Source organism: Pagrus major, chromosome 17 (assembly GCF_040436345.1).
Source record: "Pagrus major chromosome 17, Pma_NU_1.0".
NCBI classification, from domain to species: domain Eukaryota; kingdom Metazoa; phylum Chordata; class Actinopteri; order Spariformes; family Sparidae; genus Pagrus; species Pagrus major.
In genome coordinates, this window is record NC_133231.1 from 7,336,455 (window position 1) to 7,349,694 (window position 13,240).

Below are 13,240 nucleotides of genomic sequence, written 5' to 3' on the forward strand. Positions count from 1 at the left end.
CACCTACTGGGCTTTTCCCATGATGATGAGAGCCGCTCTGCTCGGCCCGGTCAGCAGGCAGTGGATAAGGGCCCCCGAGCTGCTCCCACCTCCACTCTCTCCCCTTCCCTGAGGCCTCTCCGAGCCTCCCCCTCCTCTCTCCCTCCTTCCCTCCCTCCTCCTCCTTTAAGTTCCCTCAAGTCATGATCTGGCCCGTAAATTAGTACGGGGAGAAAAATAGGTTCTGTAAGATGAAACTGGGTTTCTGCGCATATCAGCACACGACTCAGGGGAGACAAGAGAGAAGAAGCAGGCAGTAAATCCATTGGAGTCCACTGATAGCGCCTGTTTGCACAGCCACTGCCGCTTCCTTTGATCAAATGGCTGGGGGAGCGGGGGGTCGTGTGGCGCTGCCGAAGGTCAGCTATATATTACACTCCTAAAAGTGATTACTGAAATTCTTAAGTGAAACCATTCTGCTGCCAGGGTGTGCTCTAATCCCCTGCAGCGTTGTCTGGGCCGGGGCTGGGGCCGGGGCCTCTCTGTGGATCTGTGCGCCCAGCACTCCTTTTCCCCTTCCCCACTTGTGTTTTCTATCATCAGAGCAGGGCCTAAAAGAGCCCCCTACATGGAAACATGGCCTATCCAGTTGCAATATCAACTGCTGGGGCTCAGGAAAGAGAGAGGGAGAGGAAAGGTAGTGTCAGGGAACAGAAATATGCACACACTTCAAAGGCTGGGGCAGCAAATTAAGGGTTAGGCATTGGACACGACAGTAAGTGGCCTTTACATCAGAAACAGGGTAAACAATGTCTGGATTGTGTTTCGCTTCTTTCCTCTGTGTTGTTGCATAGAGACCCCCCGGCTCTCCATCTGCACACTGGCTGTGCTGTAGGTAGAGCACTAAAAACAGCTCAATGAAGTTTTTTTGTTTTTTGACATTGAGCAAATCATTTTCATCAATTGAGCCATGATGAAATGTTCGGTGTCCGTGCCACCGGTGTGTGTAAATGAATGGAAAATCTGACACCGTCCTGCAGAATGAATGCGAGAGTATGTAATGTAATAAAGCCTCTGTTAAAATTCCACAATTTATGACTGGTAGCTAATCCTTGCCACAATGTTGCAGTGTATCAAATCAATTACAAGCACTTATAAAACAGAAGTGCTGCTTTTAAGCGCGAGACAAACAAGCTTCAGGAGAGAAGACTGTGTGTGTGTGTGTGTGTGTGTGTGAACGCAGCGGCATCACAGCTGACGTTGAGCCAGCCAACATGATCCAAACAAGAATTATGTGAAGTCATGCTCTATGAAACTTTATACACATTTGCTGATCATTACCTAAGATTGCTTTGTGTTAACTTTGGCAGAGCAGCTCTTGGCTCTCGGATTGAAAAAGGGATGATGTATTTCCTCTTATTTATTATTTGCACTGGGCTACTGAGAGGGAGCAGGGGGAGAGAGAAAAAAAAAAGTTTGAGTTCGAGTGGTATGCCTGCGACTGGCGCGTCGATGCCAGGAATAACAGAGCGAAACTTGCTCCTCGGCCTCATTAGTGTGTAGAAAACAGTTCCCAGGAGACACAACAGAGTGTAAATACATTTAAAACTCTTTACACTGCAGGATGCTACACGCCAACTTCTCCCTATTTCTGCTCTTTTTTCCCCTCCTCCCGTTAAAATGAGAACGTAAACGGCATCGAGTGCTGCAAGTGTGTAGGCTTCAAAAGAGTTGCAACCCCATGTTGCACGTCTCATAAATTCTAGTGAGGGAATTCAAAGAGAAATTTATCGAGCATGGCATTCACACATGTTGACAGTAAAGAGGGCCAACTGCACACCGGGTCTTGGGAATTTGTAGGAGCACATGGCCCCCTTTTTTTGCTTTGAAACACCCTCTTTGACCCTTTGTCTGCTTATGCAATGCCTTTGCCCTTTCCATTATGAAAAAAGATAGGGAAATTTATATGTGACACAAAAGCCCATAGCAGTGTCCTGTAAATTAGAAATGTCAGATATACTGTTGTAAACACAGAGAGATTTATCTTTCCAGGTTACATGAGCAGGGCTCGAGGTACAGTATTTCATGGACGGACCATTACCCCCTGAAGCAGGTGCACTGTTATCCCAAATAAGGCAATGTGCTATAACATCATCATTTCCCAACATTTGTTTGTAATATGAAGGAGCCCCTGCCATCTGTTTCCACCCCGCGCTGCCTTTTTCTTCACTTGTTTGTACAGTAACCGAGGTGTTTATGGTCTTTGGATGTTGCCAATTTCACTGGAGAGAGGACCGCGGAGCACCTATGGGACTCAGCACACTGGGCCACACTTTTGGCTCAGTCGCCTATTGACACAGCTGCTATCACGCTGAAATGATCTGATTCCGGAGGGTGGTGAACATATCTGCGCACACTTGCCTACACGCATGCATCACATGTTTGTCTTCTCCTTTTAAATGTCATTAAGTGCTCCTCAGACACAGCTGGATGTTGACTTTGGTGAAATAATGGCGCTCTCGCCCCTTTTGTTGTCGCTTGACTTACGGTGGTTCATTCAGAGGCTGCCTCACAGGATGCTACAAAGATTCCTCGCTATCAGCTGCTGCTGTGATCACCACAACAGGTCCTTTAGGTTCATTTAAATCTCCTGCCTGACACATCCAAGACTTACAATCCCGAGCCAAAGAATAGGAGAATGGGATTTTTTAAATAATGTTTTCCTTTTATTTGGACAACTCCGCTCTTCTAGTTTTTTTTATGATGTGCGGAGTCATCTGGTTACTGTACAGCTCCTCGGCAGAGCCGTGCAGGTCCTGAGTGATGGAGAAAAGCTGAGAACGGAGAGTGAGAAAGTAAATAAAAATCTGTATGATAATAAATTGCATCACTGGTAATTCTATCCAGTGCCGCTCTGCAGTACGCGCAACCCCCTTTTACACGCGGGGGCCCAGGGAGATCTGCTGATAACATGGGGATTGATGTAGGCCATTAAAGGAGCGTGTGTGCCGTTGCATTTGGCCTCCACAACAGCACTGTATATCAGCATGTTGTCACCTGGGCTGATGTCACAGCAGGTCCTTCGGCTAAGAAAACACACTCCGTGTCTTGGGTGGGTGACCAGCGCCGACTCACTCACTACCCACTAATGTGCTACTCGTGCCGAGGGGTGCGCTGTTTCGGGTTCACGGCCCCTCCGAATGTAATCCATAACCAATTAGGCATTGTGCGTGTGTAACTATAGAGACCTTTCAACAAAACAAAATGATGTGGTTCAGCATGCGGATGGAAAAAGGCGAAACAAAAGGCTACTTCAGGACCAGACATTCCTGTAATGGTTCTGGTTTTATTGAGTTGATGAGGAGGTTATGAAGCTGCACGACAAACTCAAAACACAGAACGAAAAAAACACACAAGAGTTTAATTTAGACAATCAGGAAACTGAGCAGAGCTTTTTCTGTCTCATCACTGGAACACTTGTTTGTTTCGTACACTACACACAGAGGACCTTTAAACTATCTGACAACCAGTTTCAGTGAAGGCAATTTATCCCCTGGTGCATCCGCCTCTCCCTGTGACTGTTTATCTTTTCGTGATCTCTTTCTTGCCTCCCCCCCTCTCTGTTGGGAAGGTCGTGTTATTCCGGGATGTAAAAGCAACACCAGGCTTGTCATTACAGGATCGTGGGTTCTCTGGATTTAAGTCCATTTAATCAAAGGACAGTGTTAATTCACGGCACCAGCTGGCTGTGATTCATGCTACTACGGTAAATAACAGTTTTCTTCCCGTCTGCCATTTGGGTTTTTTTCTCTCATTTGTCACATTTTTGTTCTGGTTCCATCTTTGAAGGACCAGGTGTGAAGCTGCACGCTGGGATAACACACTGCACATACAGTTGGCTCCTCATTAAGATGTGAAGTGCAATGGAAAAGGATTTAAGAACATTTGATCAAGTGTCCCCGGAAGACTTTGTTTGTTTAGTACTGAATTACATAAGAGCCTACAGTGTAGCTAAAGGGAGAATATCAGAAGGAAGAAAAACTATAAGTCATTCTGGCGATTTTGCTACTGGAGATAATTCAATGACATAATACTGATTGTTTCACAGCCATAGGACCACTTCAGTTTACTTAACAGAAACAAATAAGACTTTATTTATGGATCAATTCATAATCTAACTTTTCCCATGAAATTAACTTGATACGTTGTCAAATCATTTTCTTGTGTTTTGTGAGCAAATGGAGACATGTTTCTTGATATCATAATAGTGAACACTTAAAAATATTATTAATGCCACTAACCTTAAAATGTTTAAGTATATACTTCCTGGGTTGTATCATAATGATACAAAACACAATCATGCAATCAGTAACTACGTATCCACCTTAAAAGACAATCTATGAAATGACCATTTTGAAAAAAAGTCTCAAAAATCTCAAGTCCAACTAATCAAACACTTTATTTAAACAGCTTATCTTATATAAAGAGGACAACTAAGGGTGTTTTCACGTTAGGTAAGATTGTTTTGTATCATGCCAGGGTCTGATAGAGTTTGGGGTCAAGTGTAGTCGGCTCCCTGATGTGAAAGCATCCATAATGTGCAATGTAAGTACGTTAGGGAGTCTACATGTATCAGAAGGTTAAATCTAAGACTTTGTAAGAGTTTCAATTCCACTGTTTATATTTCAAGCAAATAATTTTATTAGCAATAAAGTAAACATCAGATGTGAAAGTAAGGCAAACTGACAATAACTGGTTGAGTTACAGAAAATGTGTCCAAATACATTTGAAATGAGGCTAAATGAGCCTGTACTTCTAACTATAACTTCTCGTATAGTCATTCCTCATAGTTACATTCTGAATATGTGAAAGGGATTGCAACATTAGAAACAAGCAGTTTAAGTTGACGTCTGCATTGGTATAAATGAGATTTGCTCTAGAGATAGGATAGCAGTGTTGTGCTGGTTAGCTAACTAGCCATCTCCTCCATGCTTCCAGACAGACCATATAGTGGTTTGCTAGGATAAGAGAAGAAGAAGAAGAAGATGATGATGATGCCAAAGACTAAATGTACAGGTCTTTTAGGCTTGCCATGGATTTTAGACCATGCTTACAGCATTCAATAAATGAAGATTTAATACCTTCCCAAACAGAATTTAAGACAAAAACTTACTTTCTTGCTTTTAAGGCATTTTATTAGCAAATGTTACTGTAAGACATTTCTAAAACATTTGAAGTACCCGCAGCCACCCTGTGCATTTACAACTGTGGTAACAGAATGAGTTAAAACACACAACCAAATAGCGAAGTGTGTGTCAGTATGTTACTGAAAATGTATGATAATGAAAAGAAAATGTTTAAAATTCAAGTACATTCATTCTTTAAAAATATTCTTCTGAATCATGACAGTATAGGCAAGTGGTCTAAGCAAATAATAACATCAGGTGGCGTGCTGAGCTAAAAAGGCTCTTATTCTGTGGAGAAGCTCTTTCTTGACGCTGTCGGGCACCAAGGCTGTGAGAGAGAGAGAAACACATCCATCAGTTCGGCTTATTCTTTCACACAGATGCAGTTTAATGTAGGTAGTGCTGCAAAACACCCACATTCATTACTGGACACATAACATCTCGTGACTGCACCGTCTCCTACTGAGGCTACTGTCAGTGAGGTAACTGGTATCTGTGTGTCCACCTTGATGGATGCAAAATGCTAACTTTAGATCAAGGCCCTTGTTGTCCAAAAGCAAAAATGTTTTAACTCGACTGTACACTAAACAAAATGTAGAGCAGAATAGTACTAACGTGTATTTAACAATGTTGTATTTTCTAATTAGAGAACTGACTTCCAAATAGTCAAGTTAAGTTAAGATACCTCTTCCTTTAGGAGTGATCTCGACCATCAGGTCCTCCACAGTCACATGCTCCAAGCCTTTTTCTTTGATTACCTCTACAAAAAAAGAAAGCAAAGTAGATGATATTTTAACTAGGGCTTTACAATTAATTCAAATATTGTCAAAATCACAATATGGCAGATCACATAAGCTGTAATTTTTTGGTAAAGGTACTGTAGTGCTGCAGAGATGTCCTGGCCTACAAGTCTTGCTCTCAAAATATGCGTTTATCTGGCACAGACCTCAACAAATCTTACATCATGATGATTGTAGTAGGTTCTTCAGTGAGAATAAGAATTGTGATGCAAAATATGAACATTCCCACTAATCATTAATTAAGGTTTAAAATTCACTATTACGTTGCACACTGCTGCAGTGTGATGCTTGTGCAGCATAGCAAGAGTAAGCAATCCCTCTGCACATTATTTCCATCAGTCAAATTCATATTTACTTCATTATGTCCTAAATAATCTTTGAGCTCTGGATGTTTTATTGCAAATTGAACATGTGTTTTGCTCACTTCGGGTCTTGAGCTGATTTATGCTTCAATGGCTGAACAAAGTGGGGAAATATACACGAGTTATGTTATTGATTCAGCTTTAATTAACAATTTGGACACTTGGCACACAGAAGACTTGTTGACATGTTGCTGTAGGAGAAGCGCAGGTGAAGCTAATGCAGTTAATGACGGCTGAATTTCATTTAATTGCTTCAGTTCAGCGCCCTGATATTGTACATGCTGGCTCAATGTCACACTGTCTGGGACACTTAAATAGAACAGAGCCACCGCTAATGATATCAGCAATACCTGTGCAGAGCAACTCAATGACTGTTTATGTTATGCGTTTAAAAGACAGTACTGAGATTTGTACCTTTGCAATGAGCCTTCATCTGGTCCTTCCATCCACACTCGGTGAGCTTAGCCCTCAGTAACTCCTTCAGTCTGTCAGTAACATGCAAACACATGTTACACTGGTTATTTTGGACCTGATAAATGCCATTTCTGTTTTGTTGAAAACATTACTATGCACCATTTGAATTGTGCAGTGACGCTTGTTTTTGCACACCAGCTTGGAGGAACCACATCAGTTCATTATTCATGACATCTGCCAAGTTAGTTCCTCGCCTGTGGTTCTGCCTTGTAACAGCTGGCAACCTCTCAATCAAAATGGACATGTTGAGAATATCAAGCCATACATGTACACTACTGAGATAATAAAAAGTGACAGAGCAGAACTCAAGACATTGTCCTCATAGTCTGGAGCAGCTTCACTCAATAGTGTGTCATGTTTTTGCTTTAAAGGGGCACTCTGTAGTTTTGGAGAAGAAATTCAAACTCAGGATTTTAATATTTACAGTATTAATGAGGTAATAACACAAACTCAGAAATATTTAATTTTTCTATAACTGAATAAACAAGTTGTTCTCAGCAGAAAATATGGTCCCCAGAACACTGTTTGAAGCTAGAAAGGTGGCAGGGTCCACCAAATATAAACAAAAATAAAACAGTATGAAATTGTGTGGTCCTTTATCATCATATTGTTTATTCAACTGATTCAGCATGAAAATAAAATGAGTTTATTTGTTAAGTTTGTTTTGGCATTAAAAAAATAAACAAAATCAGTCAATGAAGATCTTTCTCTTCCGATTACAATTTCTTACCCCAAACTACATAGTGCACCTTTAACAAAATAACACTCAGGAAAAAAGTTATGGTCAGTAACACTAACAATACTATAGAGATGTGTTAATGCACGGCTTTAACCCAAATATGAAACGTCTTTACTTTCACGTGCAAATAAGGAGGCTAGAACTCTGCAGTAGTTTGGTGGCTGGTGACAGTCGAGCCACCAGAACTACTACAGAGGTTTCATTACAGAAGAGTGTGTGTAAATGGAAGTAGTTCGCCTGTAAGAGGAGTAACAGTAACAGTGCAGGTATGGCATTATTTTATTTTGTGTTCTGTGAAAGTTTTTGGTCTGACTTTCATTGCATATCCATGCACATGCATAAATGCACCTATATCCTAATGTTGAGCGGTGTGTAGATCAGCTATACAAAAGCAGATGTGAATGGGCTGACGCAGCTGTAGATGAATATATACAATGTTTCACCTCTCTCGCTCCCCCATCTCTGTCAGCTTCTGATTTATTGTCGCCTTCATCCTGGACTCTTTGCTCATAGTCTGTCAGGCTACCTGTAGAGAGAAAAACAGCATGTTACTGCCGCCGAGGGAAAGTCGAGGGAAGCTGGCGCAGCCAAGTCACTTAACACGACGTAACGTAGCATTTGCTCGTTAAACTTCTAAAACTCTCTAAACGATAACTTGGCAGGCAGTTGTGCTTTTAAAGGCCACTAACTACAGGTGAGTAAGTGAGCGTCACTGGCTAAGTTGGTAGCTTCTCTTATCAATCTATACTTACACACTGAAGTATGAATAACCTTAAAAGAGGTCTCACTCCTCAGTTTTTCCCTGCGTGGCCAGACTCTGTGGCGTACATATAAAAAAAGTTAAGATGAAATAAGGTCAACTGGCGCTGAAAACACGGCGGACATGTTTACAACAAACAAACAAAGTCCGACAGACGCGAGAGCGAATCTAAATCTACGTTTAAAAGCAGTCTAGCTTCAAAATTGTACTTGATAAATCACTCGAGAAAAACAGAGGCTGAGCTTTTGATTTGTTTTTTTTTACATCAGTTATCACCTTCCGAAAGGAAACACGGACGGCGGCGACAATGGTTCCTATGTAGCATTAGTTGTAATACTGTGTTTCACCACACGGCGGCGGTGTTGGCTAATACATTTAGTCACAGTCAGTCCTGTAGTGTAGTGGACTGTGACCTCTCACCTCCCATCACAGGATCATGTGCTTTTCATAATCACCTCCTCATGGTACTTTTATGCATATTACAAATGTAGTTTTCAACATTATGAATTAATAACTGTGTTTGACTCCAGGCCGTTGTTTTATTTCATACTTAATGACATTTTTATGAATTTGTTGCACAACAACACTGAAATGATACATTTGCTAACTGAATGTGTAGTCATTAGAGTTAAAGAATTAAAAAGTATAATAAACATTTTCAGTTCAGATGGGTGGTCAGTAGTGTATGTATAGTATTTTACAGTGCTGTAACAGTGTTTGTTTTTTGTAGTGCACAGTATAGTAAATGTACAGTATTTATGAATGTGTTCTGACTGAAGCAAACACACTCAGTGTTTATTTGAAGTGGGGTTAAATGAGGTGTTATTTACCTTGTTTCCAAATGCAGTAAGTCCAGGCCCCTTCCACAAGTACCACTTGCGTGAGCCTTAGACCTGCTGTAAAATATGCTCAAGTTGGATCTCAAGGAAAGGATAACACTCTTTAATGCTCTGGAGCACCCTTACATCACCATCAACCATCTGATGAACTCCAGTTGCTTAAGTAAATAATAAGTGTGTGTGTGCATGTGTTTTCCATGTCTGAGAATATTAGGGTTTTTGTGTTGAGCTGAGCCTCATGTATTTATTTGTTTGTAGAGCCACCGCATCTTAGCTTTTTCTAAAATGTATATGATATGCTGTGAGTTGCTGAAAAATAATATATTTATATTTTTGGTGTTTTGTGTAGTTATACATATTCTGAAAAATAATAATTGTTAACATCTTAGTATTGTATCTAAAGAACATTATTGATGATTACAAGGTAGTTACTGCTCACTGTCACTACCGGACTTTGCTGCACTGAAACCTTGAACTATGAATAATAGGAAAGCAAAAAAAAAGAAAATAAAATCAAAACACAAATTAAAGTCCTTGAAAGCATGCACAGAAGATTCAAACAGCTTCTGTTGAACACAAACAGAAAGGAGGCTTTTGTTGAACAAAGCTGGTAAGTCTCCTTGAAATCCCAGAATTGTACAACACCTTTGATCCAAATTGATGAAAGAACTGTGTAATTGCTCGGTTGAAGGTTTCTCTTTTGGTGTGATCGACATCTGAATCACAACAGCATCAAGCTGTCAGCTGCAGAAATGTCAGGCTGGCCAAAATAACAAAAACAAGACCTCTGGTAAATGTTAAAATAAAATCCACATTAGCAAGTCATGAAAAAGTATCAAGGTGAAATACAATTAATGTGGTTTCTGTAGCAAACAGAAAGGGGGATTGGATGCAGCAGGATGTGTGCTGTGGGCTCAGTGATGTGGCATGATGTGAAACTGAAGCTGCCTCTCCAACTCGACTGACATCAGCCAGTCTTTTGTGGTGCACAGCAGCCCAGAGGAACTGAGTCATGGCCATTTGTTCTTCATTCTACTAAGGGAGGCTATACTAAGCGGCCTGTGGCAGCTCTGAGGGGCTTGCAGGACTGTGTGGCTTTAAAGGCAACTACTGAAAACAACACAGACAACATATCTGATTGATGCTGTAGATAAAACACCTTTTGTTGAGCCTCATACCAACTGTATCTTTTGGCAGCACTGTGCTATGGGGATGCTTCTTTGCATAAGGCACTGGAGGGCTTATGAAGGCAGAAGGGAACATTAAAACCCTGCTGCAACCTTAATTTGGTTTTCCAGAAAAAAAAAGCAATGTGCAAAGGAATGGCTGGAAAACAACAATGTTAATGTCCTGGAGAGGCGACATCAGAGTTCAGATGGTGGGGCTTGAAAACTGCTGTTTATTCACAGATCCATGCAAGTGGCAGAGCTGACGGCAGAACACCAAGTTTATTTGCCTGTGACCTGGGTGATGCATGTAACACACCACCTTTTTTATAGGTCTGTGCACACAGGTCATCGGCCATTTCATTATCAACCAGTGTTTTGGCAGGGGCAATAAATTAAGCATCAGCTGCATGTGGTGGGGCACCAGCAGCAGAAAAAGCTCCAAACCCTGGTTAAAATGTAACCATTTTAAGGGCAACATTGTTGCACTGCATCACATTTTCTCTGACTGACTGGGCACTGTAGAGGGCACTTTATCAGGTTTTCTCTGCTAGAAGAGCAGCCTAGAGGGCACTTTATGACAACTTCTCCACTGAAAGGGCAGCATAGAGGATATTCATCATGTTTTGTCAACTGGACAGGCACCACAGAGGACACTTCATTACAAGGGCACTCTATAGGGCACCTTATCATGTTTTCTCCACTAGAAGGGCACCCTAAAGGGCACCTTATCTTGTTTTCTCTACTAGAAGGGCACCCTAAAGGGCACCTTATCATGTTTTCGCCACTAGAACGGCACCCTAGAGGGCAATGTATCGTGGTCTCTCCACTAGAAGGGCACCCTATAATGTTTTCTCCACTAGAAGTGCACCCTAGAGGGCACCTTATCATGTTTTCTCTACTAGAAGGGCACCCTAGAGGACACTTTATGAAGTTTTCTCCACTAGGAGGGCACCCCAGAGGACAGTCCATGATGTTTTCTCCACTAGGAGGGCACCCTAGAGGGCACCTTATCTTAACTTTGTCATCTTTATGCACCACACTTTCTTCAAGCACAACCAGCAGTTTTGGCACATGCTATGTTTTTTTTTTGTTACCTGCATCAGAAAGTTTTTTTACCTAACCAAAATAGCTTTGCATTCATTAGGTTTAATGGATCACCTGTAACACCTCATCAAGGTTGCATGTATATTTGAGTTTAATGTCAGGACACTGCTGTGATCTGTTGTAGCGCTAAGCACTGTTCATGGTGCTTTTATCTTGAGCTAAATTTAACAATTTGAACCAGCAACTGACTGAACTACTTTGTCATTTCAAAGCTGAACTAAGGTCAATCACAGTCAGTCCATTAACATGACAGCTTTATAGCAAGTGAGTCCCTTTCTTGCACACACACACAAACTTCCAGTACAACGTTGCAAAAGACTCATATGGGATCTGCGCACTGTGAGCCCACCTGTAGCTGACATTTGAACATCAGCAGTCACTGTCAGTCACCAGCGAGGGGAGCTCTGATGCAAAAGGTACTGATTCCATCAACAATACTGAAGATTCTGTACACTCAGTTTGAGAATACATATCATTTCCATGTATGTAACACGTACATCTGAGATCTGTTTCCATCATGTGAGATTTGGAATAAATTTGAAAAAAAAAATGATTTGGAAAAAAATGAGATTAGAGCATGATATGAGCCTTTCGTGTCTCCTGATGTGAAAACTTGTTTTTATTCTCACTTGTTTTCGAGGAACAATACATCATTCAAACTTGCCTTCTGTTGCTGGTTTTGCATTATTAAGCATTGTTGAATTAATGAACAACATGATAACTACGTGACAAAGAAATGCCGAAACACCCTTGTCCTTCATTTGGTAAATAAGTGATTACTTTAAGTGTACACTTCCAGCTGTCCTTTTCATGTGAACAGTATAAAAACTACTTTTCATCTTTCTTTAATGCAATGCCAAAGAAAGCATCGCACATGAATATCTACCATTTCGCTTTTATAATCATTTGCAAGCAATATTTCCCCTTTTCCCTCAGCAGTTATATCCTTTCAACATCAAAACCTCTTGCTTGTAAAGTCTTCTTTAGTCCTGCCTTGCTTTTTTAGAGGTTATCAGAGTATTCACCACTGTCTATGCAGGACTGAACAGTGGCTCACAAATGGATTTCACTTTATTAATGTAAAAGATAGTAAAAGCCTGCAGAGGCAGCTCCAAAGAGCAGATATAAAGGAATACTTTTAGTACACCTTTGCCCACGTAATTGAAGAAACCAAACTTCGGTGTTAGATATTAATGAAAGAAATCTTGCAATTCCTAGCTTGTTATAATGCTGGGGATTGAAAATGAGGAGAGAAATGAAAAACTAAGGAAATCCACACACCATGATTCATGCCTAATTAAGTGTTCCTCGTTTGCAGTCCAGTGCACAAACCTCAAAAGATGCGGCGAGTTTATGTCGTGCACAATTAATAAGTCAGAACTTTATTGAGTCTGAACAACTCTTCACAAGTCTCGGATTTAGAGAGCCAATCCTTGTTATGAAATACCCTGTGACACGACTACCGCTCCTGTTCTGCTCAGTTGCTCTGTTTAATTAAACACTTTACTGACTTCTGGTCGCCTGCATAAGTTTAATTGCTTCTGTTTCACTGACTTTCCCTAAAATCCATTGGGTCAACTGACAGATTCTCACTGCGGCTCCTAAAAGTCCCAAAACTTTTTAAAGAAAAGTGACAGGATGAGAAGCTTTTATATGTAATGCTGACCAGGACTTTGAATTGCATGCCCAAATAGGAGAAGCTGCCTTTTTGAAGTCTGGACAAGAATTACTCCCTGTCTGTCTGAGAGTGGAATTGAGTAGGGTTTCCTCTCATGTTCAAGTGGGAAATGCCTCCCTCGGCATCACCTCGTGACAGACTGATTGATGC

The 13,240-nt window shown here is 41.1% G+C and overlaps 1 protein-coding gene across 3 annotated transcripts; it reads right to left on the bottom strand.

The window, feature by feature from the left end:
- Positions 1 to 5,152: 5,152 nt before the first annotated feature.
- eny2 (ENY2 transcription and export complex 2 subunit) lies at positions 5,153 to 8,554 on the bottom strand. 3 transcript variants are annotated; one of them, XM_073485342.1, is made up of 6 exons: positions 8,479 to 8,522; positions 8,293 to 8,357; positions 7,984 to 8,066; positions 6,742 to 6,812; positions 5,851 to 5,925; positions 5,153 to 5,493 (listed from the first exon to the last, which is right to left on the bottom strand). In XM_073485342.1, exons 3-6 carry the CDS (start codon positions 8,049 to 8,051, stop codon positions 5,420 to 5,422), a joined length of 288 nt encoding a protein of 95 aa, XP_073341443.1. In that variant the 5' UTR covers positions 8,052 to 8,066; positions 8,293 to 8,357; positions 8,479 to 8,522; the 3' UTR covers positions 5,153 to 5,419. The 3 variants fall into 3 exon arrangements, with proteins under 3 accessions (XP_073341443.1, XP_073341444.1, XP_073341442.1); XM_073485343.1 differs by having other exon boundaries at positions 8,312 to 8,554; XM_073485341.1 differs by having other exon boundaries at positions 8,293 to 8,554.
- Between the last annotated feature and the right edge of the window lie 4,686 nt (positions 8,555 to 13,240).